This window comes from Amblyomma maculatum, chromosome 2 (assembly GCF_055883805.1).
Source record: "Amblyomma maculatum isolate TAMU_Amacu chromosome 2, ASM5588380v1, whole genome shotgun sequence".
Taxonomy (NCBI): Eukaryota; Metazoa; Arthropoda; class Arachnida; order Ixodida; family Ixodidae; genus Amblyomma; species Amblyomma maculatum.
Window position 1 is genome coordinate 39,879,980 of NC_139345.1, and position 26,689 is coordinate 39,906,668.

At 46.1% G+C, this 26,689-nt stretch overlaps 1 protein-coding gene and 1 pseudogene across 2 annotated transcripts in view; both read right to left on the reverse strand.

Moving 5' to 3' along the window:
- Positions 1-6,655: 6,655 nt before the first annotated feature.
- Positions 6,656-26,689, reverse strand: part of Fs(2)Ket (Importin subunit beta Fs(2)Ket) — a 56,514-nt gene continuing 36,480 nt past the window's right edge. Inside the window, exons 15-19 of one of the 2 annotated variants that reach the window (XM_084593962.1) lie at positions 24,330-24,473; positions 22,958-23,063; positions 22,443-22,593; positions 19,830-19,991; positions 6,656-8,229 (exon numbers count right to left, since the gene is read on the reverse strand). In XM_084593962.1, the coding sequence (XP_084450088.1) occupies position 8,229; positions 19,830-19,991; positions 22,443-22,593; positions 22,958-23,063; positions 24,330-24,473 (564 nt within the window). In that variant the 3' untranslated portion in view covers positions 6,656-8,228. Of the gene's footprint in view, positions 8,230-19,825; positions 19,992-22,442; positions 22,594-22,957; positions 23,064-24,329; positions 24,474-26,689 lie in introns of those variants that run through there. The other variant, XM_084593963.1, reaches the window with a different exon arrangement.
- Positions 13,703-18,762, reverse strand: LOC146198452 (uncharacterized; annotated as a pseudogene).

Here is a 26,689-nt window from a genome sequence, read left to right on the forward strand (position 1 = left end):
CCGCTAAATCTGGCAGACGACTTCCGTGATAAAAAAAAGGGGGGGGGGGGGGGGGGGGGGAGGGGGGGGAGGCAGCCTATCACACTGTAAACGCTCGACCAAATTCATGCCATGTTCATGCTCTGTAGTTTTATGCACAGATGTCTTCTGAAAGTTTCACAAAAGTGACTTCAAAGGGGGTAATTTGAAATACTACACAATCAACACTGAACGACTGAACTACTGCGCGACCAATACACGGAACAAAATATTATGCTCCGCACAAATTTAAAACCAAACAGCTGCAAACAGCCTCTGATCCACAGTGATCTGGCAGCACATATGTGCTCTATGAAATAAAAATGGCTAAAGGTTAAATACAAATAACGGCTTAACGCAGTTATAATAACGTCTGCTGCTCAAAGCACCTGCCTTGAATAAAAACTTTACTGCCACCGATATAGAATGCTTCCTACTCCACCACTCGGGGCAGACCCGAATAGGGGGCTGGGACTCCGCTTGCATCGCGCATAACAGGTACCGTCTTTGTCAAAAGTAACCAGGCTGTATGGTTTACTTCTCGCTTGTATCCTGAAGCCAGCGTGAAATTTCAGAGGATGACAATAGAAATGCATGCATATATATGGAGCGCGCATATTTGTATAGGTCGTCTTCCGCTTCTCAGTCGTGTCGCAGAAAATTCGTACCACTTCTGAAGCTGTAAATCTCTGCAAAGTAAAGGCGAGCTCCTGTCCTCAATACAAGTTAACATCAATGGGCGAGGTGGCGGTGTGAGGGGGATGTCGCCGGCGGTCAATAATAATGATTTACGATTTCTCAGGGGCACAGGCAAGGCCACGAGAAGCGGCATATAGGCACTGACCAGGTCTGTCACCGCTTGAAGGTTGTCTTGAATTTCGCCTTCATTACCATGGGCAGTCCAAATGGTCACATCGCCCGCGTAGATGGCGTGTCGAACTCTTGGAAGGCTGTTGAATTTATTGGGAAGGTCCTCCATAATGAGGTTGAAAAGCAGTAGTGAAAGTATCGCGCCTTGAGATGTACCCCTAGGGCCCAGACTGATGTGTGTGGAACCCAGACAACACACACACACGTCCCAGGGGCATCCCAGGGATTATGGGAGATTGGGATGTCCTAAGAAAGTCCGGAGAAGTCCCACAAAAATCCCCATAACATCCCAAATGAAACAAGAAGTGACTTCCTCAGGACGTCCCAAACAATGCCGCCATAGGACATGTTTGGAGTATTTTGGGAGCATATTGAGATATTATTTAGGGGGTTTTGCTCGGCTGGTATTCTAAGCCTTGTCTTGCAGACTTGTAAGAAGCATAAAAATTATATGTTGTCTTCCAAAATGCTAGAAAAGTTCGTTACATAGTTGTAGGTACGAGAACCATAATTGGTGGAGTTCAGGCTGTAAAGAATGCCCATGAGGAAAGAATGCTATGGGTAACATTATCGAAGGCACTAAGCAGATCTAAAGCCAGGATGGCGCGTACTTGATGTCGATTTGGATGCGTGAGAACTTCCGATTGTAGTTGGATTAGGATATCTTGTGTAGAGGAGGTGGGCGCGGGAGCCAAACAGAGTAGGGAAGGATGCCTTCATCTTTAACGTATCTGGTGAGACGGGTATTAATAACTCGCTCAAACAGCTTCCCCAAGCAAGAAGTAAGGGAAATATAGGGCGGAGGTGCTCAACTGAGAAGGGTTTCCTGGGCTTTGGAATAAAGCGGATTTCAGCAGTCTTCCACGAGTCAGGAAGATGTTTCTTGAGCCCAAATTACTGTTGAAATATTCAGTCAAAGCCTCGAGGGCTGAGTCTAAGGTTAAAGAGAAGTTTGCCAGTGATACGGCCTAGCCCCGGCGCTGCACCTTTCCGCATAGCGGCCAGAGCTGTGCGCAATTCCGCAACCTTAACATCAGCATCAGCATCCAGGGTGGGATTCTGCGTACCTGTGTAGTCTGGGTAGGAACTAGAGGGTTCTGTGCAGAGAGAGGTGCCAGTAAGCGTGGCAAACAGATCATAGTACCTGCGAATCCGTGAATAATTCTTCGTAGTGCTGCTTTCTTTTTGGTATTTCGGTTAGCTGGGTCCATAAGGACGCGTAGAATGTTCCAGGTTTAGAAGACGCGGAATTGGCCTCGGAGACTATCTATCGCATAGGGTACGCCATTTTTTATGGGAGAGAGTAGTTGGGTAGTCGGCCGCCCGGCGGGTAGGTCTGCGATCCGTTGTTTACGTTTGCGATCGCCGACCTCGCCCGCCGGGCGGAACATGGGAGTGAAAGTGGAGAGAAAGAGGAGCTTTACGTGTGGTGTGCGATGTAATATGAAAAGCGTTTTACTAAAACTAGAAAACGCGCACGAACAATCGTAAGGGCTGGATATTCAAAGATCCGGCCCATGCATACATCCACCCCTTCTAAATCAACGTATGTCACCACCACCACCATGAACAATTGGTTATCTACAGTTCCCCGCTACTCATCGACGATCAAAATTATGCTCCTCGTTTCCCCTCTAAACTTAGCGCACGCCGGGGCGCGAGGAATAGCTACAGACCCCTGGCTACGCTTAGGCTTCGCTTGCAGTTAGACATGTTATAAACTTAGTGCTTTCCCACTAGACTAAATTAAAAGAGATACGTTGTGGTCAACCAACGGGTAAAACTATTAAATTAAAACTATACTATATTAAGTCAATTAGTTAAACCTAGCCGAGGCTGGCCGACTTCTCAGCATCCATACTGCGGCCTCAACTATGGCTGCGGCGACGATGAGTGCAAGGCAAATGATCTCTCAGCGACGCCGACGCGAATGGCTCTCATGGCCAACAGACACGAGTTCGACGCCAATCCGGGCAAGCACCAAACTATTCGCCAGAACTAGAAATCATGTCTGCGATATCGACAGACGGCCACAAGTATAAAGTGCAGTCGTCCGCGCGTAGCTTGGCCCGCGTCGCGCTGCTTAGCATTTCGTCACAGTACACTGCAGCGCCGACGCATACGTTCCTCGGGAATCTGTCGACATTTTGCACGTACGTAATGAGCCGCGTGCTTGCTCGACGGACCGTCGAAAACGACAAGGCACTCGGTCATTCAGCCTGGCTGCGCTGCCCGCCGTCCGCTGCCAACGACAACATGCATGGCGGATTACCTAAGCTTGCCACAGCATGTCACATTTTCTCCGTAGACATGAGCCGCACAGCCCACCGCTCCTCCGCTTGACGGTCAAATCTGGCCCGCCGACGATGACCTCGGCTCCTGCTAGGCCAAATAAAGCTCTAGCTTCTAAATGGGTACAAGCGTCTCCAGGGGGGTCTAGGAGGGTCAGACCCCCCCATTGTATATCTTTTGATGTGCCTTCTCCCACATCATGATCCTCCCCCCCCCCCCCCCCCCCCCCCCCCCCCATTTTCAACAGTGCAGAGTAGCCGGCCAGATTTTACAACCTCTCTGCCTTTTCTATTAATGGTGAGCACTTCCAACTAGGTGCTTCCAACTGTAGCGCAGTCTCCAGCTATGGCGAGAGACGCAACCTTTGCGGCTTACAGTTACATTGATAAGAGCATATCCAAAGAAACGCTATCTCGGCCTAACCCCGTTTACTTATTCGGAATCAAATATAGCAGAGGTGCCATTTTCGTTTTGTTGTTGTTGTGGCTGTAAGAAGGAAAAGAAAATGCACGGGCCTGCTACTGGCTCTGTAGCTGAGCCACCTCCGCTGCCTCGTGCAGACAGAAGAGAAAATAGAGAACAAAGAAAAGGAAGAGAGAAAGACGCGCGCCGCAGCAACAGCCGTCGTCCACCACCGAAGCGGTGGCGGGTGCAATGACGGCCTACAATAGATAAAAATTCTGTGGCAGGCAAGCCCCCGCCGCAAGTGCCGGTGACCTACTTGTCCCAGCCTTATCAGGGGAAAGCCATTTTCGTTTTACACATTTCGATGGGGTGCTTGCCCAATTCGGTCACAACTGACGATAAGTCCCTCATCCGCCTGAAGGTCAGAGTTAATACGTCATGCCTCGTTTAATACGGACACTTTGGTTCTTGCACAAAACTGTCCATTAAGCGAGTCAGCCGTAATAACGAATTAGAATTTTTGAGCGGAAAAATGCTCAGGATAAGGTCTGCTTTAGAGCATAATGAAGGCCAGTGGAGTTAGCACTATGAGCTACAAGCAAATTATCCGTCGCCGTTAGGCTTCAAATGCGATGTTATTGAAAATAATGTGATGCAGTGTCATATTGTTCTTCATGGCGTTTTACGAAGAAATTACTTGACTTTTACAACTTTTCATCTCTCATGAGCCCCATATCAGCTTTCAGTCTGTTGAAAGTTGCTGAATGCGGCTTTCTGCAAGATGCAAGCTGCAGGCAGTTTTCTTCGCGTGAATTCATGCAGTGCAAAAAATTGGAATGCAGTCTTACGGACATCGCAATGTAAAATACGAAACCACAAGCGAAAAGGGCAATCCCTGTCATTGGAACAAAAGCCTGCGTGCCGTCAGTTATTTCTGCAACCTGCGAAATATGCTCGGGTCGGTATTTGCGGACCACGGTAATTAGCATCGTTCGATGCCAAAACCGTAATCTATTTTAGGCGACAAACTTGTACGCAGACTTCATTGACGAAAAAAAAAACAAAAAACAAAAAGCAGCTGCAAACAACTTTCTTCTAGTGCAAAATACCAGATCATCATTCCGCTGGCTACGTGCCGGCTAAACATGCTGCATGCCCGCACGGACGGAATATTGAAACTAAGTTCATGTATTGCCAATGACAAAAAATCAAGAGAAAAACCTATTTGAAGCAGTATAACGGTTTCGTTTTCATGACGGTCCATAATAACGCGACAAAAATACATGGCCGCCAATGGGATCCCAGCATTTTCTCCTTGTCCATTGCCCGGACAGCGAGTTTCTATATTAAAGAGACGTAAATACATGGAAAAGTTTGGTCCCCAGAAAAACTGTCTATAATTCGAGGCGTCCGTATTAACGGGAGTCGTATAAACGAGGCACGACTGTACAACCAAGACTAGTGTGAAAGCGAAGGCGGCACTCCCCACTCCCATGTAAGCCCTCTCCATTCCTTTACTAATCGTGTTCGCTGCCATGATAGTACTTAGCGCATATGCGTACAGCTGCATTGTTCTAGAGTGCACTTTAGCTGCATACAGCAGACGAAACGATACGAAACTATCGCAAGTACGCTTTCATCCGCCTTTATATTCACTTAAATATTACAACTGTAAAAAAATAAAATGTGGAAACATGTTTTTATCTTTAATGCCAGAAGGGTAAAGCGCGGCGAGGAGTGTAGCACAACCTCCTCGCCGCGCTTTGCCCCCCCCCCCCCCCCAGCGGTGGCTAGAGCACTAGAGGGGGTCAAAGAATTAATGACGAAGCAGTGCCGCTGCTGCCGGTAGTTAGGTGCCTTCCGCGCGCTGTCTAGGTTCTGCCGCGGAGGTTTCGTTTCCCATGTGCCATACCCATACATACAGATCACCCCTGCGCGCGCGGTGATCACGGAGGCCATACCAGGTGCTGTGCGATGTTAGTGCACGTTAAAAATCCCCAGGTGGTCGAAATTATTCCGAGCCCTCCCCTAAGTCACCTTTCATTTCCTCCCTCCCACTTCATTTTCCTAACAGCGCGGTTCAGGTGCCCGCCGAGAAATCGGATACTGTGCCTTTCCATTCCTATAAACCAATTTACATTTATATCAAGGTATTCATTCCTCTGACGGACGCCGAATGGGCGGACGGAGGGTGGCTGCTCCTGGCACTGATGGGGCTAGGACAGGTAGGTCACCACTGCTTGCAGCTGCCACCAAATTTTGATCTGTTGAAGGCAGTCATTGCACCCGCTGCCGTTCGGTGGTGGACGGCTGTTGCGGTGCGCGTCTTTTAATTTTCATTTCTGTCCGCATGAGGCCGCGGAGGTAGCTCTGCTAGAGCCAGTAGCAGGCCTGTACATTTTCTTTTCCTTCTTCCTACAGCCACAACGCCAAATGGCGCAAACGGTAATGTCTGGAACACTGGTGTACTCTGGCCAAGCACAGGCCCATCAAAGCTGAGGGACTATAGTGACTTTGCGAGTGTATGCAATTATTTTTTTCTGTGTGCGTAATTTTTTGGAAGGCCACGTGACCACCCGTTCCAAAGGGTTGCCAACACGAACATATCATTGGCGGCAGTTGAGCTGCTGTAGCACCCAAGGACAGGAGACTTTCTCTGCAGTGGAAAAAAACTTGGCTGATAAAAGTATTACAAAACAAAAAGTTTCACATCTTATAAAAAAATGTCTAAGCAAGAACAAAGCCATGGACAAATTTAAAAGATCTCTAGGAAAATCCCAATGTGTAGTTGAGCATCCAAGCACTATGCAACATGCATGCTCCCTTGCCTAGAGATACCAGGTGACTGAGTAGCGATGCAATCCAGAAATTTCTGCATCATCTAAAATTTTGCCCATGACAGTACCAAAAAGCAACCAGTGACACGACAATCAGACAAGGTACTTATTTAAAAACAAGGTCAGTGAGGTTTAGGATAATGTAGTCTTATTTAAGAGTTTTGTGAATTCAAAATTGAAACTATTACTGCTGCGGCAGTGCCCAACCGAAAAAAGTACACGACAGGTCATAATAAACGATACTGACTCCATCCTTTCTTTTTATTTCTTCCAAGAAGGGAGGTTGGAATGGCAAGGGCCAGTATGCCAACAGTCGTTCAACCACCCCATATGCACAAGTTTCCTTTGAGGGGGGACAAAAACTCCTCGCAAACAACCAATGCAGCCTTCTGTATTTTTTTTCTCCACTCTTCAATACAAACTCTGTACAAATAAAAATAGAACTAATTGCCCAAGCGCACAGGGAAAAGGGAAGAGCAGAAGGGGCACTTAAAGAGTGCTGGAAAACAGGCAAATAAAAGACATGGAATTCACAAACTGTTAAGACAACTAAGAACACGGCAGGACACAGGAAGCTATTCTAAGCAGGCCTGAACACGAGCTGTACTTTGTGCGAGCACAATCAATTCAAACAAACACATGCAACTAAAATAATACTCAGCACCCGACATTTTCCTTTTACGTTCCAGTTATCACTTTGCATTGAGTGCACCACATCATTTCTTTGAAAAGAAGCAAATTGATGACCACGATGTCCCAATTACACCTCCTGCCTTGCAAGTCTTCTTTAAGGCACTTGCCAAATCGATGCATCCTTATATTATTTGTCAACTGGATTTTTCACACCCTACATACAAAGAAAGAGCGGCAAGGGAGACTGCACAGAACACAGAATAGACCCAAATGCAGCACACAAAAATTAGGAAGGCAAAAGAAGGAATGTCACAAGCAACATACATTGAAATGACTTGGCCTAGTGTGCACATTTCTTGTGTGCGTGTACATTTTCAAGCTGCTCGGGTGATTACAGCTGCAAAGGAAAGTACCTGTGTTGCCTGTCTGCGGCAGTGAGCATGACTCAATTTTCCCCCTTACCTTTCTTTGGTGAAGAAATACAGACTAAAGTCTCCACCAGTAACAGGAAGGAGCTCCCCATCAGCTGGTGACTGGTTCATGTTAACACATCAGGGGTGAGAACTACTGCAAGAACCTCGCCTAATCACAGCTGCTTGACACAATAAGGAACTTTTTAAACCTCTGCGTTAACTGGGGAATTACTTCCCTTGTTAACACGGCAATAATACAAGCACATTTGCAGGAGGTGAGGATAGGAACACAAGAGACATCAACAGTGGTAATACAGGAGAACAATGCTGGTTTGAGCTGTGTCAGAGGATTTCATCAAACAGTATTTGAACGTACAGTACAAAGCAAACCTGAATTTCGAAGAATCTCGCCTGGAGTAGGACAGGAATGGAAGGAAAGCAACAGAGTGAGTGGAAAGGGGAAGGCTGGGTAGTAGCAGACAGGATATGGGGGAAGGGGGCACTCCTCCGTGTGTGCTGGGTCGCAGTCCCAGTGCCTCCCTTTTCCCTGGCGCCATCAGTTGGTGGGAGGGGAGGCAGTAACATTGTCCCAGAGCAGCCTCCACGCACAACAACAACCACGCACTGCACTTGTGTCGCACTTTCAGCCACGGATTGAGACAGAGAGAGAAGAGGAAGGGCCGCCACTCCAAGGGGAGAGACGAGTGCCAGGCGTACCCCCCCTGGGGGTTCACAGTGGCATGCCCAGACGTGGCACTCATCTGGAATAACACAGGGGTTGTGACAAGCAGATTAAGAAAGAAGCCTTATAGGGCACCAACATCTAGCACACTACTACTGATCAGCTGATGCGTCAAGAGAAAATGAGAGGAAAAAAAAGTAAAAGACTTTCTAAAGAAACCAGCATTTTCCCCACACTGCTACAGATTCCCATGTCTGTAAAAGCATGATTACCATATTTATTTGGATTTAAACTGACAGATCTTTAATAATGTGAGATATGAAGCTCTTAGGTTGGATTATATTCGAGGATTTATAAACATAGTTCACTGTACACGACAACTCGTAAAAAAAATATATATTTTTCGTCATTTGTTTTTCATTTTTCAGTTGGCTTACATTCAAGAAAACTTTCACATGTGCACTTAGAACTGATAACAGCCTAGATTCGAGTAAATATAGCAGAAAACTGAGTTAGTAGCAAAACTGGAATTGGTGAAATGTATGCTCCATGATACATATAGAAGCTACACTGCTCACAGTTGGCAACCCTGTTGCAGCCGCAAAATAATAAAAGAAAAGGTGACACGAGTCTTTTTAAATGCAGAGATTGATAATCACAGCATGGTTCCCTTTGAGCACAAGAGGCATGACACATTCGGTGCCCATTTTGACAACACAGAGAGCTGTGTTGGCAATTTTCACGAAATTGAATGTCACAAACCAGTGGCATCACAAATTAGCAGTCCAAGAAGAATCTGCAGTGTGTGATACCATTTGGTGTCTGCTTTGCAACTGCTTCATTGGCACGTTTCGACTTCATTGTCATATGTTGCTGTGATAATTCGATATGTGGCTGCATTGCGATCTCATAGACTGAGAACTCGCATGGCAAATTCACACAACGTACTGCTGGTGCTGCATAGCTCTATATTCTCCCATGAGCACTATGGCAACAAAAGAGCTCAGGAACTCTGCCGAGTGCACTTTTGGTGCTTCAATGAAATGGAAAAAATTGGCAGTGGCTTAGCTTGGTTAAGCCTGGTAATTGCGAAAGCAATAGCTATAACTACGCCTAGGTTCAGCTGGGGGTGTAGCTGGCTGTGCTTGTGGTTATGCTTATGGTTATGCAGTGATTCACTCTGGCCACGGCATAAGGTTCAACTATTGTTTATTGCAGGGTGCTACCTGGTTATTCTATGTATAACTAGTAGCGAGGCAAGGAGTGCTGTGGCTGCAACAATATACTTGGTTGAGGGTGAGGTTAAGGCAGAATGTACAACTGCCGCTCCTGCCCCGGCTGCAACGGCATTCTTTACGCCAGCAGAAATGAAAGCACCCTGGAGACTGCGTTGGTTCTACCTGCCGCTAGGCCACCTCCTATAGTATTCAACGTTGCACCCCCCTTCTTAAGCTTTAGGAGCATGTGGCACAACTGCAGCTCTGCCCGGCCGTAGATCAACGTTGGGCTTAACTCTCGGTGTGTAAGGGCGTACCCGAGCCGGAGCCCCGGTTTATACTTTCATTTGTTTATTCTAAACATTTGTGTTTCACATCCGACAAAATAAAACATTGGCAACAGTCGACCATCTGATTAAGTAGGACTCTGTGAGCAAGAAAAAAAAAAACAGTGAGACAGGCAGACACAACTCACAGGTGAAGGCTAAGTTGTTGTAAACACCCAGTTTTCGACCCAGTAGGTCAATCATAAATGAAAGCAGGAACAGAAACCTGCATCTGCTACTCGTGCCACTGCGTCGGCCGGGGCATGCCTCAAGTTCAGGTCACAACATATGAGAGCAAGGCGAACTGTTTTGGCTATCAGCATCCTACAATGATATTGCAAAGCTTTGAAGCGCTTGCATTTTTCCGACTTCCCCTGACGTGCAGAAACGCTCAGTGCCGGCGATCCCGAAGTTGCTAGAAATGTTCTGGAGGTGGGCAACGATCATGTGCGGTTTCGCTCACACCAAGGACGTTTGTAGACACAGGTTACGACACCTTAGTTTTTCTTTTGTTATAACAATAGCAAACAAGGAATAGCAATAACAAGGAACAATAGCGTTCCTTGTAACATAATGTTTGTTCACAAATAAAGGTACAGGCCAAATTCTTTAAGGCAACCTAGTAACGGCCGGTGATGTAGACCTGTAGAGGCCAATAAAAGGGGACGAGTAGGTGTTACACTGTGGCTTGCTCATCCACCAATGCTTGAGTGGGGTGGTTATCCCTACGAATCCTGTGTAAACGGAATGTTATGGGGAATTTCTCTAGTACATCCTGAATATCCTGTTCTAAAACTTCATGCCGTAGACTGCGGATGGCAGTTGAGAAATATGTGGCGATTTCAATACTGCAAGAGGGCACTAGAAGTGGACAGAGCAGGCATATTGCATCGCGAATGGCGAACAGCTCCACCTGTGTCGACGGTCAAAGCAGCGGAACAGGCATACGAGCAGGTTGCCAATTCAGGCAAAAGTTCTCAGGCAAAAGGCGTCAACATATGCCACATGTCTCTGTACAGAGTTAACCAGTCAATGATGTGCCATCCGCCACAGCAGCGTGCTCAATGTAGTGACCAATGTTGCATGCATGCGAGTCAGTGGCAGGTTGTCCGTAACTTGCTGATAGAGCCACAGTGGTCACAGCAGGCAAGAATTGGGAACCATCACAGAACAGTCTTGCATATACTTGGCAAGAGCTGCAACTTCAGGAACGTTGTGGCATTTGATGCATCGAGCTAGGCAGCGCTGGTGAACCAGTTCCGTCAAGCGTATTTAATTGTGCCTCAGCCTGGACAGCATGAATGGGTGTAATTCGTAGAAGGCCCGTGATTACCCGCATCACTGCCCTGTTAAAAGATTATAGGCAATCCCACTCTGCACGTGTCATGTGACAGAACTGGGCTTGGTAGACCAATCGTGGATGTAGGACTGAGCGTACGAGGACGTGGGAAATGGTGGACGTTGCACCACCCAACTTAGGAAAAATGCGCAGATGAAGTGCAGCATTTCAGGTGCCTTCTGTCCAATAGTGCGAATCCAGCGGCTGGAGGAGCCGGCATTATATAGATTAAGGCTGAGGAGAAGTGAACTGACTGGGTTTATGTTCCCGTAGAAATAAAGGTTAACAGGGGTGACGTTAAATGCACGGTGGCTACGCGCATTTGATACAGAGCAGTCTTTTGAGGCAACCGCGCGAGTTCCTCAAAAATGCATCACTGATTTGCAATTGTAAGAGCAAGCTGCAAACTTGTGGCTTGAGTTTTGATAGCACGGTGCACAGACCATACTGTAATGTCATCCACATAAGTGATTGCGCGCAGGTGATTTCGCCAAAGCGCCATGCCAGTGGCTGCAGACTGGTGTTGTCATTGGTTCCTTGTTTTACATTGACCAATACATAATGTTTAGCTGTAACTGGGCATTCATCTTCAATAATAATAAAAAAAATTCAGAACACTTGGGCCACCTATATGCATGAAGGCAAACACCAGCTCATGCACTGACCTATGAGCAATTCTTCCATACTCTTTAACCAAAAAAAAAAAAAGAACAGCAATAATTTCCTCTACCTCTAGAACAAATTGCTGTAGAAGGAAAATTTTAGCACACATGAAATTAGCAGAAAAAATGTTCTGCGAAGTTCCACCAACTTTGAGCAATAAAAAACAAAATTAGTTTTAGGACCCATCTCTCCTTTTGGGGGAGTAGATAAGCTTGAGCAACTTTTTATTTCTCGAGATATTTGAATGAAACTTTAGTATAGGCTCATGTGCAAACATTTGAGAACCATAAAGTTTTTTCGAGTTGAGCTCACTGTTTTTTAAAGAGGAGTATATCAAAATTGTTTACAGAAGTCCCTCAGGACAGGCCTGGAGAGTTTGCAAAATGTGCTGGCACTGTGAAAATCATTTTGATCATTGCTGGATTACTACCTCAGGGCAAGACAAAGCCCTTTTTCCGATTTTTCCTTGCTGAAAAAGTTTAGCAGAGCCCAAAATTTAGTTACTAATTAGACCTGCATTAACCAAACTAATTGTCACTAACTGGAGACAAAAATATCTTTGAAAAAAAAAAAAAAAAAAAAAGAACAGGACTGCATTGCCCCCAGATATTTTAGGTATGGAATAAAAAAAAATCTCGTGAAATTCTTATAGGCAATTCCCAAGATATGGCTAGATTAAGCAGTCGCACCAGGCAGAAAAAGACAGAAAACCGCTTTCAAAGGTTGAGAGAACACCAACTTTGTTTGCCGAGATGTCTTAATGCAATTTTTGGGGTAGGCTCATCACACAGACATCTGAATACAGTAGAACCCCGCTTAAACATTTTTCACAGCGCCGCAAAAAAACACCACCACGAAGAACTGGGAAGTAGGAAGGACAATAGTAGGTAACTGAACACATGTAGCACTTAAAAAAATTGTGCAGTATTTTCTGCCCAATTTTCTCATGCCCGGTAAGCACAAGTCTCTTCTCCAGGACTTGCAGTGCCAAGTGACTGCCATGACCGTCGCGAATGTGCCCCTCAGAAGGTCTAAGGCTGCTAGAGCCAACGTAAAGGTTGGTTCCGGCAGTGGCTCACCGACTTGCTCTTCGTCATCACTGTTGTCCGCATCAAAACCTTGGCCACGGTCTGATCAATGGCTAAAACCCCGAAGGTGGCAACGGCGACTGTACGTGATTCCATTCATGCCAACCGCTTCCATGACCGTGTCGAGTTCTTCACAGTCCTCCGTGGAACCATCTTCTATGGTTTCAGATTCTGTTGCACAGTATGCGTCACCGAAACACTTTGCAAAACTGTCTTTAATTGTTGTGGCAGTGACAGCGCTGTGCTGTGGCCAAATAGTGTATGGCATCTAGGGTGATCACACCAGTCAGCTACTGCCCGGAACCCACAGCAGCCAGGGGCCGCTTCGCTATGCATTCTGCAGAAGTGCTTCACGCTCTTGATAATGCCAGCATCCAATGGTTAAAGGTGGCTTGTCGTATTGGTTGGAAGGTACATCGCTTTAACGTCGCCATACTGCTATTTTTGTAGTGGCAGAGCAGGCACCAAATATTTTTCAAGCAAGGGTGTTGTGAAACGTTCCGACTACCCACAGCTTCATCAACTCAGAGTAATCCGTGTTGCAGCACAACAGCATCGTGAGATGTTTCATGCTGCATTTCCCGCCATGGCAAGCCATGCCTCTAAGGCTGAGCATCTATCTGCGAAACTTTCTGACTACCCACAGCTCCTTCAACTCGGAGCAATCCGTGTTGCAGCACAACAGCATCGTGAGACTTTTCATGCTGCATTTCCCGCCATGGCAAGCCATGCCTCTAAGGCTGAGCATCTATCTGCGAAACTTTCTGACTACCCACAGCTCCTTCAACTCGGAGCAATCCGTGTTGCAGCACAACAGCATCGTGAGACTTTTCATGCTGCATTTCCTGCCATGGCAAGCCATGCCTTTAAGGCTGAGCATCTTTGATTGTACTGAAAGCAGCTACCTTTCTCGGGCAAAATGGCTCCGCAAAAATTAAAACCTGCAGCTCTGGCTTGCAGACAGCCTCATTTGCAGACAGCCTCATCCGAGCTGCACGTGCCCCGCACTGCGGGCTTGCTTGCATTTGCTTCAATGTTGCTTTTTTTCAAAACAATAGCATTCACGGAGGACACCGTGAGTCCAAGTTCTTTTGCGATACAAACCCGTTTCCGTGTCGGGTTTGCATCCACAGTGCAGAGAATGTTCAGGTTCTTCTCCAGCAAAATATGCGTTCTTGATGCCATTATGTTACAACAAACTGCTTCCTGCGCACGTGCAGTGCATACAGTGAAGAGGAAAGGCGACAAAACAAGGCAGCCGCTAAACCACAGCAGTTTGGTTTGGTTTGGTTTGTGGGGTTTAACGTCCCAAAGCGACTCAGGCTATGAGAGACGCCGTAGTGGAGGACTCCGGAAATTTCGACCACCTGGGGTTCTTTAACGTGCACTGACATCGCACAGCACACGGGCGCCTTGCTTTTCGCCTCCATCGAAAAGTGGCCGCCGAGGCCGGGATTCGATCCCGCGTCCTTGGGAACAGTAGTCGAGCGCCGTAACCACTGCGCCACCCCGGCGGGGTGCCACAGCAGTTCAAGCAGCGACGTGGAACGGCTCGTATGGTGTCAGGTGAGCAAGCGAACATGCTGACGCGCATGCGCACGACCACAGCATATGACCAATTCACCCCTTGCATCTCGCACGGTGTGCGCACAGCAGGAAAAGACATGCGAAATGATTCCCAAACAAAGCTGTGAAAAGATGTGACAATAAGTGCCAAGATGAAGTCAGCTGAATTAGCACTAACAGCACAAAAAAAAACAAGGATAGGTAAAGAAAACAGTGGCACCACTGATGCTGATGATAACGGCACAGCCTGCCTGAAGGCCCTCTGCCTAATGCAGAAGCGCTAGACATACAGGCCAAGCCATTCCAAGGCAGGGGTAGACACTGCTCTTTGCGGCCGAAAATCGGTCTAAAAATCGGGTTTTCGATTTCTTTATTTTCGTGGTCCTGAGACATTTCTGCAACTACCTGCAAATTTTGGATGAAAAATACCGCCTATTTCGCACGTTACAGCACTCCAAGTTGCGAATCTGAACACTTGGCCCTTTAAATTGAGGTCATATCGTGCAGAGTTTTGATCGGCCGCAGATTAAGAAATATGCGCTCCATCGGCACCATTTTAATCTCGTTCGAAAGATCGTAATTCAGGCTACACTCCCATGTCACGACTGGCGTCCGTGAGCGAACACCCAAAGAGGGAAGGGACAAAATTGCGCGAAACGCGCACTGCTATTGGGCTCCGAAAGCGTGTGACCCAACTTGCCAAGCACAGTCGCGAACGGTGCCCTCTTGAGCCGTCTGTTGGCGTCTAGCCGTGAATACCGATTGCAATCTATTTGGAGCACTGCCTTCGGAATTCTATCTTAAAAAGCTAATTGACGCTGACATCCAGGTTTGCAGCATGCCAATGAGGACGCGCGGTTCGACGGCCATGTCAGTGCGGATACTGCGCAGGTGTTGTTTAACTCTATCAGTCAAGAGACCGCCGAAGTCGCAAACGTCGCAAAATGCAGACTGGGTGGCTGGGGCTGGCGATACCGACATGGATTGCGGAAGCTCGCAGCAGAGGTAAAAGATGATGACGACGACACGCAATTGCGGGCGCCATCCGTGGGCAGCATCTGGAAGTTTCTGTGCGCGTGCATTTTGCAGGCTATTCCTGCGAGTGTCGTGAAAAGTTTGGGCGCGGCCCGAGCACAGACGTTTTTTTATATTTGCTTCGGGAAATAGGCGATGCGGCCCATACACGGGTGCAGCTCTTACACACGTTTATGCGGCATGTTCACAGCTTATATAGAACAGATGCTATTTTCCCTCCAAAACTGCAAATGTGTCAAAATTGGTGTTTTGAGAAATCAAGGAAAAACATGTGAGAACACTTTTACTGGACGAAAACCAATAAAATCTTGAGGAAATGCACCGGGGGCATAATCTGGATGCATGCAGTCTTTATGCTTTTTCTTGACCAGCTTCATCATACTCAGAGAGGCTTCTCGCTCGTTCTCAGAGCTGGCACTTCGGCGGAGGTCTTTCTCCCTTGCCCTGTGGGATGCAGTGCTTTTGATGTTCATACTGAGCTGTTGCAGAATTGCAGTGGATGATGTAAATTTTCAGTGTTGAAGCGTAAGGAAGCTTCCGCAACAGCAGTTTGCACGGCAAAGAGTGAAGCATGCTGCTCCTTTGACACCAGGCTCCATATCACAAAGTGAAAGCTTTCATTTGAGTTCTGAGTTTTCCCACGCTGGCACCTCTGTAGAAGGGTCCTTTCAGACAGACGGGTGTACACAGGGAGCATGGCTTCTGCCACATCTTTTGGCAAGTTGTAGTGATGCCCAAGTTCTGGCTCGCCCTCTTGCAAACGTTATGACGACACTACGAATTAGCTCCAGTGGAGCATAGGCTATGGTCTGAACATTCGTCGGTGGATGTGACATGCCTATATGTTGCCATTATTGCCTTCTGTATTGCATCCACATCACCATCATGAGACTTTAGAGCCCGCCCATAGTATGTGCTCAGTCTTGTGATGGGCTCGTTCGTTAGCCGGACTCTCCGACTAAGGCTTCGCTTTCCCTCGCTTTTGTGCTTTTGCACTAAATTCCGCAGTGCTGTCCCCATGCTCTTCTGAACAAGGTTCACACAGCCCTCCTTTTGGATATTGATGAAGCCATACACCTTGGCTTCTTTGATTGCAGCATACATACTACTGTCACCATCACACAAGATGGTTGTGTACCGCAATCCATGTCGCTGAAGAGACCTTTGAAAAAGTATGTGGCCAGCTTCCACCTCATGTGACCAGCTTTACTGTCACTATTTTTCTGGCACTGATGTGTTGCCTGCCACCCTGCATAGCCCTAGGAATCTGGCTTGGGTCCAACCTCGCAACCTAAACAAAGGTTTGACAGCACAATATAATCCAATACATAACCTGTAAATAACTCAATTACTGCACCGACGCCTATGTGTGAGGAGTGACGAGTCAGCCAAGTGCCGTCAAAGCACACTGTTATGTTGCCTCTATGATCAAAACATAGCTGCTCATATAGAGTGGCCACTGTCTGTAAGCACTGGCTCATAGAAACCTAAGCTGCTTGCGTGGCAGCAGGTGCCGAACTACTTCAAATAGCGCTGAAATGTTTTGTGATGCATCCCGCGGCGAGACTATCGCATTGCCACGAATATATCATTCATGGCTGTTTGGAAATTTCCATTAGATATCATTGCCCTTGAAGCCAGGAGGTTAATATCAAATCGATTGCATGTCTTCGGACCACCCACTAGGGGCGAGCTCCATTTGGCCCAGATATCTTTGCAGTTGTTGCACATGACCGTGAATTTCACCGCAAAGCCGTAGTCACGATCGCTCTTCACTACCTGCACTGGCTCGTGGCATGTTTCGCATTGCAAAACTTGAAGGAGCGAGTTCAGTGAGTCGAGGTTTATGATCCGTTAGGAGAGGGGCGCTGATCAGACCCTGGCATCGTCGCCGCAATGCTTTCCTCTGCGAAAGGCTCAATCTTCTGTGTCGTTGCCGGCATCAACGAAACTCGCCGAAGTGCTGCCTTTTCACGAGCGCGCGCCTCGCACACTTCTCTGTCGTCCATAACATGGTTGTCCACCCTCACATGGCTGCAGTCGATTGTGGAAGCGATCTTGCGCACTTCTCAGTTGTCAGGTGTTTCAAGTAAGCAATAGAAGCATAAGCCGCACATTATTTTTGTTGTTGCTTGTTTTGTTTCCCCGTAGAGCTCAGGGTTGCTTACTGAAAATGGACTAATTTAGATCTCAATTTAAGGGGAGACACTGGTCTTTCGAACCAAAAAATCACGAAAAAAATCACTTTTTAGAAAATGTGATTTTCAATATCAGTAGCTCATTACCTACCTATCTCCTAAGTTTTTCATCTCTAGGATCAGTATTTCAGTCATAGTGTCAATTTATATAATCAACGTTGCCCGAATTTGGGCCAAAAACGACCACCGAAACAACCATTTTCCGCGAGGTGTAGCTCCAGTTTCGTGCGCGGCACCGGAGCCATCTTGGTCTCATTTGAAAGAGCCGCCTTTCGTCCTCGAATTGTTGCCTCTGCTGTTTCCACTCGCCCATTGGTCGCATAAAAAATAGCAAAAAAGAAAAACGGGGCATTTATAATCCCATTGGCTTTCGGGGTGCACGTGATGGCAGAACGTCACCGCACTGGTGGAGCTGGCTGGCAGCGTCTGCTCAGCGTGCCCGAGCCGCGGGGAGGCTGCGGAGACGTGATGCCGGTCACACTTTGTTCCGAACCGCGAGCTGCATTCACGGCGACATTTTGGGAAAAAGAGAAAAGAAAATGTTGAATAATCATCTCAAGTGATGCCCTGCCCTGGCTGTGTGCACTCAGGCCGACGAAAGTTGCGCACCGAACAATCGAGTGTACGAGCCTGAAGTAGGCCTAGCGTGTTTCCCAGCACGGAAGAGTGCTGCTACTGCCAGCGGTCGCACCCGCTGCGACACAGTGATATCGCAGGCCACAGATGGGTAGAAAGATAAGCTCACAACAGATAAAGCTTGAACTCGCAGCAGCTCCAGCAACGAAGCGGTAGTCGGATTGTTTTCGTGATGATGACGGCAGCGCGGCGGACAGTCCATTTGGCGAGGCGGAGTTCACAATAGTCAGATGTAAACAGTTTGCGGAGACTGGCGAAGTGTAAAACATACGGCGGCGGAGATCATGAATAAGAAATCACCGCCGAACTTATTCTCCAGCACGTAAACTGCGGAGACACGTAACTGCGGGAACACGTCACCATAATAGAGCTCGCTGCGCGTTTGCGCCGATCGGATCGTGTTCATAGTCTTTAGTGAATGTGCTTGCTCCCCGTGCCACGCAGAGCACTGGGAAAGAGCAAACAGCTCCAAATGACTTTTTTTTTTTTCGCAATGAACGTTCTTCACTGCGGTCTTGATGCAAGAACATGGCAATACGACGTACGTGAAAAAAAAATAAAATAATTGCCTGCACGCGACTCGTACAGCCGAAAAAAGCGACAACTGAATGTGCTGCAACTGCAAATAAAAATGACAGAGGTGACATTTGAGCGTTTTAAAGCAAAGAGACTACAACCCTGAAGGTTTCTAGCCATTTTAAATTGTAAATGTGTGCATTGCACCAGTAGACTTCTGTTAAATAATCTCCCCGTTTCTTTTTTTGCTTTTTTCTCAAAACATGCATTGTCGACCATTTGAAGTTTTGCAGCCTCAATATCTCTGCACCCAAAGCACATAGAGCTGAAATTCTTTTTGCAATGGGAAGCTGAATGTATGCTGTGTGAAATTTTGGAAGCAGATTTTTTGTCTTTGAAAGCTAAAATGAATTATTTTTATGAGTTTATTCCCACTTGGTACACACACTTTGTATACTGAAATTAATAAGGCTGCAATAGGAGTGATAATTAACATATTAGGAAACTGTTCCCAACATTTCATTCTTTACTCTTCTGGCTACCTAGCCATGCCTTAATTTTAAGTTTTTAACTGCCCATTATTTCAGAATTTAGGCCTTAAACAATGGAAGTTAATTAGTAATCATCTTGCAAACTAACTGGGCTACAAGAAAAAGGATTGCATATTTGAGATCAGCATGAAGAATTCAGTAAGGCTGTTAATGTTTATTACAATTGGCCAAAAAATAACAGAAAAAGCTCTAGGACCCATGTCCCCCCTTAAATATCCGCGTGCACATAACTGCTACTATTAACAGTTATAACGCGTGAAATACACATAATTTTGACGCCAAAAATTGCAGATTGGTGCAAAAGGGTCTCGGGAACGCGAAAATGAAGAGATTGAAAACGCGATTTGCAGGTTTCAAGTGCAGAGTCTCCCCTTAAGAACACATGTAGTTTTGAAAGAAAAAGATAGAAAAGGAATGTTTGCCTACTCCTTCTTTAAACAAGAAAAATTTATTTCTACATTCAAAGAAATTTTATTTGCTATTCTTAACGCATTATTTACACAGACACAAAAGAAGTCTGAGAGCAAATGTAAACTCAGCTTACCATGAAGCGCCGCCTTTGAGCTTCTTGATCTCCTTGGTGGCCCAAGAGGCCAGTGTCTTGGTTTTTGTGGTCTTTGAACGCCTCCCTTGGCTTAGCAGCTCAGAAATTGCCTCAGTGTCTACCAGAGGAAGCATGTGGATGCCAAATGCTGTGCACAGATCCCTAATGAAACAGAAGAAAAAGGGCTATTGGTCAAAAATCTGAGCATGCCTTGTTACAAGCTGTGGACACATCTGAAGCTCGCATTATTAACAAGGGTAAAAAGCTCAGATTACCGTTTTTGCACAGCTCTATCGCGCACAGTTTCTCCCAAAAATAAACGTTTAAGAAAACACACTCCAAACTAAAAATTCTCAAAACTGAAATCATATCTCTAAACCTGCAATAAAGCAGCTCAATAAACGATGGCCAGCCATGCTGTGTTTGTCCAGCCGCTCGATGCGTGCTTAAAGCATGATATCATGGCTGAAATAAGCTCGTAAACGATCGCGCATGTCGTGCGTGCAGCATACGACGACTAACTCTGTGAACAAGCCCTCACGCGATCTCACGAGAGCGACACTCAGGGACATTGCAAGATGGATTAACAGTGTGTGGAAGACCCTCCCGCTAGCAATGGTCATGCATAAGATGACCTTTTGTGGTCAGTGAAAAGCAAGAAAGAACTGTCTTCAGACTCTGACGGCAAGTAGTCTACGATGTCCACGTCTCGTGGTTGTGCTTATGTGTGCCGATTTTGTTTCATTAAATGTTTTAACACTTTTCTGTCACGCCTATTCCCATCGATGGTTTCACAATTCGAATTGTCCTGTTTTCGAAGCGCTCCTTGACAAATGGCTTTATTTAGTGGAAAATAGAGAAACCCTTCTTTTAGTTTTGCTTTTGGTTTTATTTTTTCCACCATGCCGCGCCCGTCCAGATGGTCGGCGCTCCTTGTTTACATCATGGCGTCGACGTCGCGCGCTCCTACTGCGCGGATACGTTTCCGTGGAAGTTGATGCATCGGACAGCTTATTTTTGGATGTGAACAGCAGCAGTGATGTCATGGAAGTCAAATTCAGCTCTTCAGACTTTAGCATTGACAGCGAAACTACGTCAGACCGACCCGGAACGTCGACCCGGAAAGTTCTGCTTTTGCTGCGCGCTGGTCGGCAGAGATCACTGTTCCAAAAGTCACAACTGTTATCTGCAGGGTGACAAGCATTACTTGCCGCCGGAAGCACAGGGAGTCTTGTTTCCCGCTAAAGGAGAGCTGGGGTTCTACCTCGACTACTGCTTTCTTTTCTAACTCGGCAAATACTACACACAGAAAGCTAGTTTGCTGTAATGTTGCATTGTTCCCTGTTGTTAAAAACATGTATTTTGAAAAGTTTGTTTTATTTGTGTCAAGGAACTTTGATGCTGTTGTGTTCTTTTACCTACAATTTCTTGCTGAGAGTTTTTTTTTTTCTATCACTTACTCAATAAATATGTTGTCACTAATACCATTGTAAAGACGAATTCCTCCTCTACAATTTGACACTAGACACGCTTGTACCAAGCAAGTTCTGTGAAAAAAAAAAAAAAAAAAAATAATAATAATAATAATGACCCCCCCCCCCCCCCCCCCCCCCCTTTCCCACGGACAGGAAAGTGTTAAAACTATGCTGGAGCTTCCTTAATTTCAATGTGCTGGCAATAGCCATGGCTTTGCAACACTCCTGAAAACACATTTAGTGACTGGAACCTATGTGCCATCACCCCATAGCAGTTCAAGTATGCTTTTGTCTGGCATAGGCATGACAACCTCAGTGGTGTGCTACCTGCTTGTTTTCACAGCAGAACTATTAGAACAACTCGTGTAGTTTTTAACAGCTGGACAAGCTTCGTAACGGCTTCGTGGTGGCTAAGAGGAAGTGATGTGTCCCATGCACACATTTCTATGGCAATCAATTCCCTCCAATCACTTCATTTGAAACTTACTTATGAACGAACAGTGATTGGATTCCATGCTCTCCGATATTATGAAAAATGTATGAGGTTCAGCAAGAGACACCGTTGTCACTGGTGTGCTGCCATCATTCTCATGAGTGCGGCCCCTATACTGCGTACGCGCAACCTACAACATGCCATCGCTTTGCTGTGCTTCTTGCAGTCGCTTAATAAAATTTCATCGAATCACATTTTCGTAGGCAATACCATTATGACCCACTGAGTGTCAAAACCGTGCTCCACTGAATTTGGTAGTAAAACACCACAGCATCCTGTTTGGAACAGTTTTGAAGCGATATTGTGCTTCAGAGCAGAATGGAGCAGGGAAAGCAGTTAGCAGCAGAATGGAGCAAACACCGTAGCACTTCCACCCCTGTCGTCAAGTCTACCAGTTGCAACATGCAATGAGCTCAGCTGCACGGTGTAAGTATATAAATCATGGGAGTACAATACTGAAACCACAGCAAGGCCAAATACTGAGTTTTTGTTTTTGAAAATGCAAAGTGCTATTCAAAAGACCGGTATACAAATAATTGCTTAGCAAACCTTTGACATCGTATTTTAATAGACAGATGAATACCTACATCTCACTTCCAACATGCTGGAAGACTACAAAAGCCATGAAATAGACAGTGAACATACCCAATGAGTCCGGCATGAAATAGACAGTGAACATACCCAATGAGTCCGGCACAGGAGGCTATGTTGGTATCCGAATGATCGCTGTCAACAGCAATCGAAGAGATGAAGCTGATAATATGTGGCACATGTGGCAAAAGGAGTTGGACGTCGGCTGAAAAAGGCAATAATACAACTCACTTTGCGGTGCACAAAACAAAAAGGCAGTTCTTTTCTTATTATCACCTTTGAAAACTCAGTGAGAGGCCACAAAGAACAAAGGTGATGACAAGAACTTTATCTACCAGCGAATGGCAGAAAAAATGAAATGCCCAATTAAGTAATTGCTAGTTTCATGTGCATGTTATAAGAGCAATGTTGCAATCCAGTAACACTTCAACTTGTCAAAGTGAGACTGCCTAAAGGAACCCCCAAACATTTTTTTTTTATGAGGAATATTATGGCATAGCAGCAGGACTTCATAACCGCACACAAAACAAAGGGGTCGTAATCAAATACAGACATGCATGAATCCTTACCATTCGGAGAGTTCTGGTCTCCCTTGAGTCCCTGCACAATGCCCGTGTAGGCTTCCAGGCAGCCTTCCCGCAGTTCATTCAGGTATTCTACCATCTCATAGTCATGCTATAAGGAGCAGAGAAGTTCAAAAAAAAATGTCAGGACTTGGTCACTGACCAACACTGAGCCACCATTAGGTGTCTTCCGCATTAAACAAACTGCCAGGTTTTCTGCTTTTCTTGCTCTGCCCGGCAAATTCGAAAACCCAGTATTTTAAAACATTTTTCGCAGCCCCAATGACTTCAAATTAACAAGATTTTACTGTATATCTAATTCAAAGAAGGTGATGAAACAGTTCAATAAGTCAATGTATAAGCTAAGCACATCTGTAGCCTAGCAGCACCCTTCCTCCTGTTGTGACGTGCAACTCACCAACGTAGCATATTGGCCATGTAGCGTTCGCTAGGCCTGGGCTTCCTCTCTAACAGAGCTGTGGCAGCCAATGCTTTGGAGCCAGCCACCGCCAATCATAACTGTTACCACAACAATACAAACAGAACGACTTCACTGAAGCCAAGGTGCAGTAGGTTTCAGCAATGCTATAGGCACCAAAGCAAGTGCACCATGCTAGGTAGGAGCAGTGTGCAACCATTCTGCAACTGCTGCCTTTTGGCCGAACTGCAACAATGAAACTCGCAAATTCATGCTAGCAAGCCGAAGAGGTTCCACAGCTATTTAGGTCAAAAAGTGAAAGTCGCCAACAAAGATAGTCATGTTTTGCTCAATTTTCCAGCCCTGTTACCTTTAGTTGCAAAGTGCTAAAGAGCATGTTTATCGAGATGTCCCGTTTCGACAACGGGCTGATATTGACTCAATGCAAGGTTTCTATCTGCTCTTGAAGCGTTTTGGCACGGCAATTAGCGCTGGCAGACAACACCTCTAAGTTACTACACACCCTCGACACACTGCCTGCGCTTAACCTGGATTGGCCACAACAGCTAAGTGCATAGCACTTGGTTGTTGTGGCCCCTGGCTACATTTTATTAGCACAGGTCAGTTTTACGTCCATGGTTTTTGAGCGCTGGAGATGCTGCGACACTCCTGATTCGCTGTACCTTGGCGTTGGAAACACCATCCATGGCTCAATAACAAAGGGTAACATAGTAAACCGAACCCCACATTCAGCTTGCCCTGCATGCAGTTTTTTTAGCCTCTCCATGTCTGCTCAGGTTGACCAGGCAATGCGACGCATGGTCAGTGGCAACACATAGAAACCAACAGAGCACGGAGAAAGAGAGAGAGAGAACAAGTCGCAGAGTTTAAATTATACAAAAATTACAATTTATAAAGCTTGAATTAAGGAAGTATAACTGTGAATGTATAACAGCTCACCTTGTCCACATATGCTACAGAGGCTTGAGCCAATGTTTGAAGAACAATGTCCAGGAACTTCTTGAACTCTGGTCCAATAGCCAGTGCAATATCACCAAACACCGACAGGATTTGGGGCTTCACCGAACGGTGCACATTATTGTTCTGAAAGCACAGTGAAGCATAACACATCCAAAATGAATGTTGCAGGCACTAAACAGCTTTCAGCAGCAAGCATGCCTCCCCTCCCTTTAAGCCTGCAATATCCAAATTAGGAAGGGATTAGGGAAAAAAGCAAGCATCAAACATTGTGGCAGGTGACATGCCCGCATTCAAAAGGCAGCGTGAAAACTATTTTGGTGCCACTGAAATTTGAGAAATCGATATGCTGCAACTATGCAAAAATGAACATCGGGTCCATTTTGAAGAACTAGCCAAAGTTCTGCGAAAAATCAACTCAGAGCTTCTTTAATATTGAATGTCATAAAAACCTTTGTTCTTGCTCACAAGTGCAAACTGCGCTGGCCATATCAGTGGAGTCATACGGTTAAGCCTCGATATAATGAAGCCATAAACATCGGCAGTTTACTTCGTCAGAATAAAATTTCGTTGTATCTAAGTTTCGTGCCCAGTATGCGGAAACATTACCGAAGCACACGTAAGCACAGTTGTAAGGATTATGTTTTTATTTCCTTTGACTTTCTTGCGCATTTGCTTAACTATCAGAGAGGGCCTCACACTGCATTCATAGACCCACAGTGATTGCATCCCGTCGTGATGCCCGGTTGAACTCGCGTAGCGCCACAGCACGTCAATCGCGTCAAGCACTTCACAGCTGCTTGAGGCCACCGTCTTCAGCCTCAGAGTCACTGCCTTGATCCTCTTGCATGTTTCCCCACGTCTTGCACAATGAAGCCGTCCCTCACTTCCTCGGTAGTGACAACACAAGAGTCTGCTTAGAGGAAGTCCTCCAAAGCGACACCGTCAGGAATTACACTTCGAGTCCCCATGCTTCTTCAAGGCCAGCCTAATTATCACCCTCGGGAGACTTCAGGTGCATAGACACCAAGCGAAGCTCCTTTATTAACCTTCGTGCTGTCATATTCTTCAGGGGTACAGTTCTCAAAACCTGCTTTCTGGAAGCAGTTCTGAATCACTTCCTCTAACATCGCACCTCCAAAGCTTAAAAGATGTCCACCACGGTGGGGCATTTCATGCAGAGATTGAGCAGCACCTTGTCGATCAGCCACCGATGATATGCACACTTCACACTATTGATGATCCCCTGGCCGAGCGGCTGAATCAACAAAGTGCAGTTCAGGGGGAAACACCGCAGCTCGAAGCAAGTCTCGCGACCTGGCAACGCTTTCCTCTTGGCTGCCGTTGGCACTGTGAAATTATTGTCCTTTTGGATAAATCTGGATAAACAATGAAGTCGGTAAAATTCAGTTTACTTTATAATATTGAAATTTCTTTCCAGACATCCAGAGACTACTACACAGGATTTCGCAGACCTTCACAGGGAAAGCCTAAAACTGTGGTGAAAGGACTTAATGTGAGTGATGGGGACAACGCTCCCGTACAGTTCTGACTCGACGGCCCATTTCGGCCGCTGAGAGCGAGGAAGGAAATGAAGGCTGACAGCTATGCCAGCTCTCCTGCCTTTCTCTACTTCAGTGACAGTGAGAGCAGTGCTCTTCACTACACCAGATGAAGTGAAACCAATTCCACACTGCAGATCACTGCTTTCTGCCGCAAGCTTCAGCATGCGCAGTGTCCGAGTGGTAAGTGAGGTTGCCAGGCAAACAGGTGTGCCGAGCTTTCAAGTCCTTTTATCAATCTTTATGAGAATAAAAAAAATTAAAGAGCACTGCAGAATCTGCATTGGAGTAATGCGAAAGCACGGATGCTGCTGTTGGTTGCTTCTAGTTGCTTAATGCACTCCTTGTTTACCCATTTTAGTCTTTGGTACTTTCAAATTGCACGCCAATCCATTCCTATGCCCTTTTTCAGCACTACTTCCAGTTGTGTGACGTCACATTATTTCACTTTTTGTTTACCCATTTTAGTCTTCGGTACTATCAAATTGCGCGCCAATCCCTTTCTATGCCCTTTTTTGGCTCTACTTCCAGTTGCGTAACGTCGCATCCTTGACGTTATCCTAATTAACTACTTTAGTCTTTGGCACTTTCAAATTGCGCGCCAATCCCTTCCTATGCCCATTTTTGGCTCAACTTCAGGCTGCGTGACGTCACACCCTTGACATCACCTTGACTGATTTAGCGTGACGTCACACCCTTGACGTCACCTTAATTGACTGATTTAGCATGACGTCACACCCTTGACGTCCCCTTAATTGACTGATTTAATCAACTATTTTA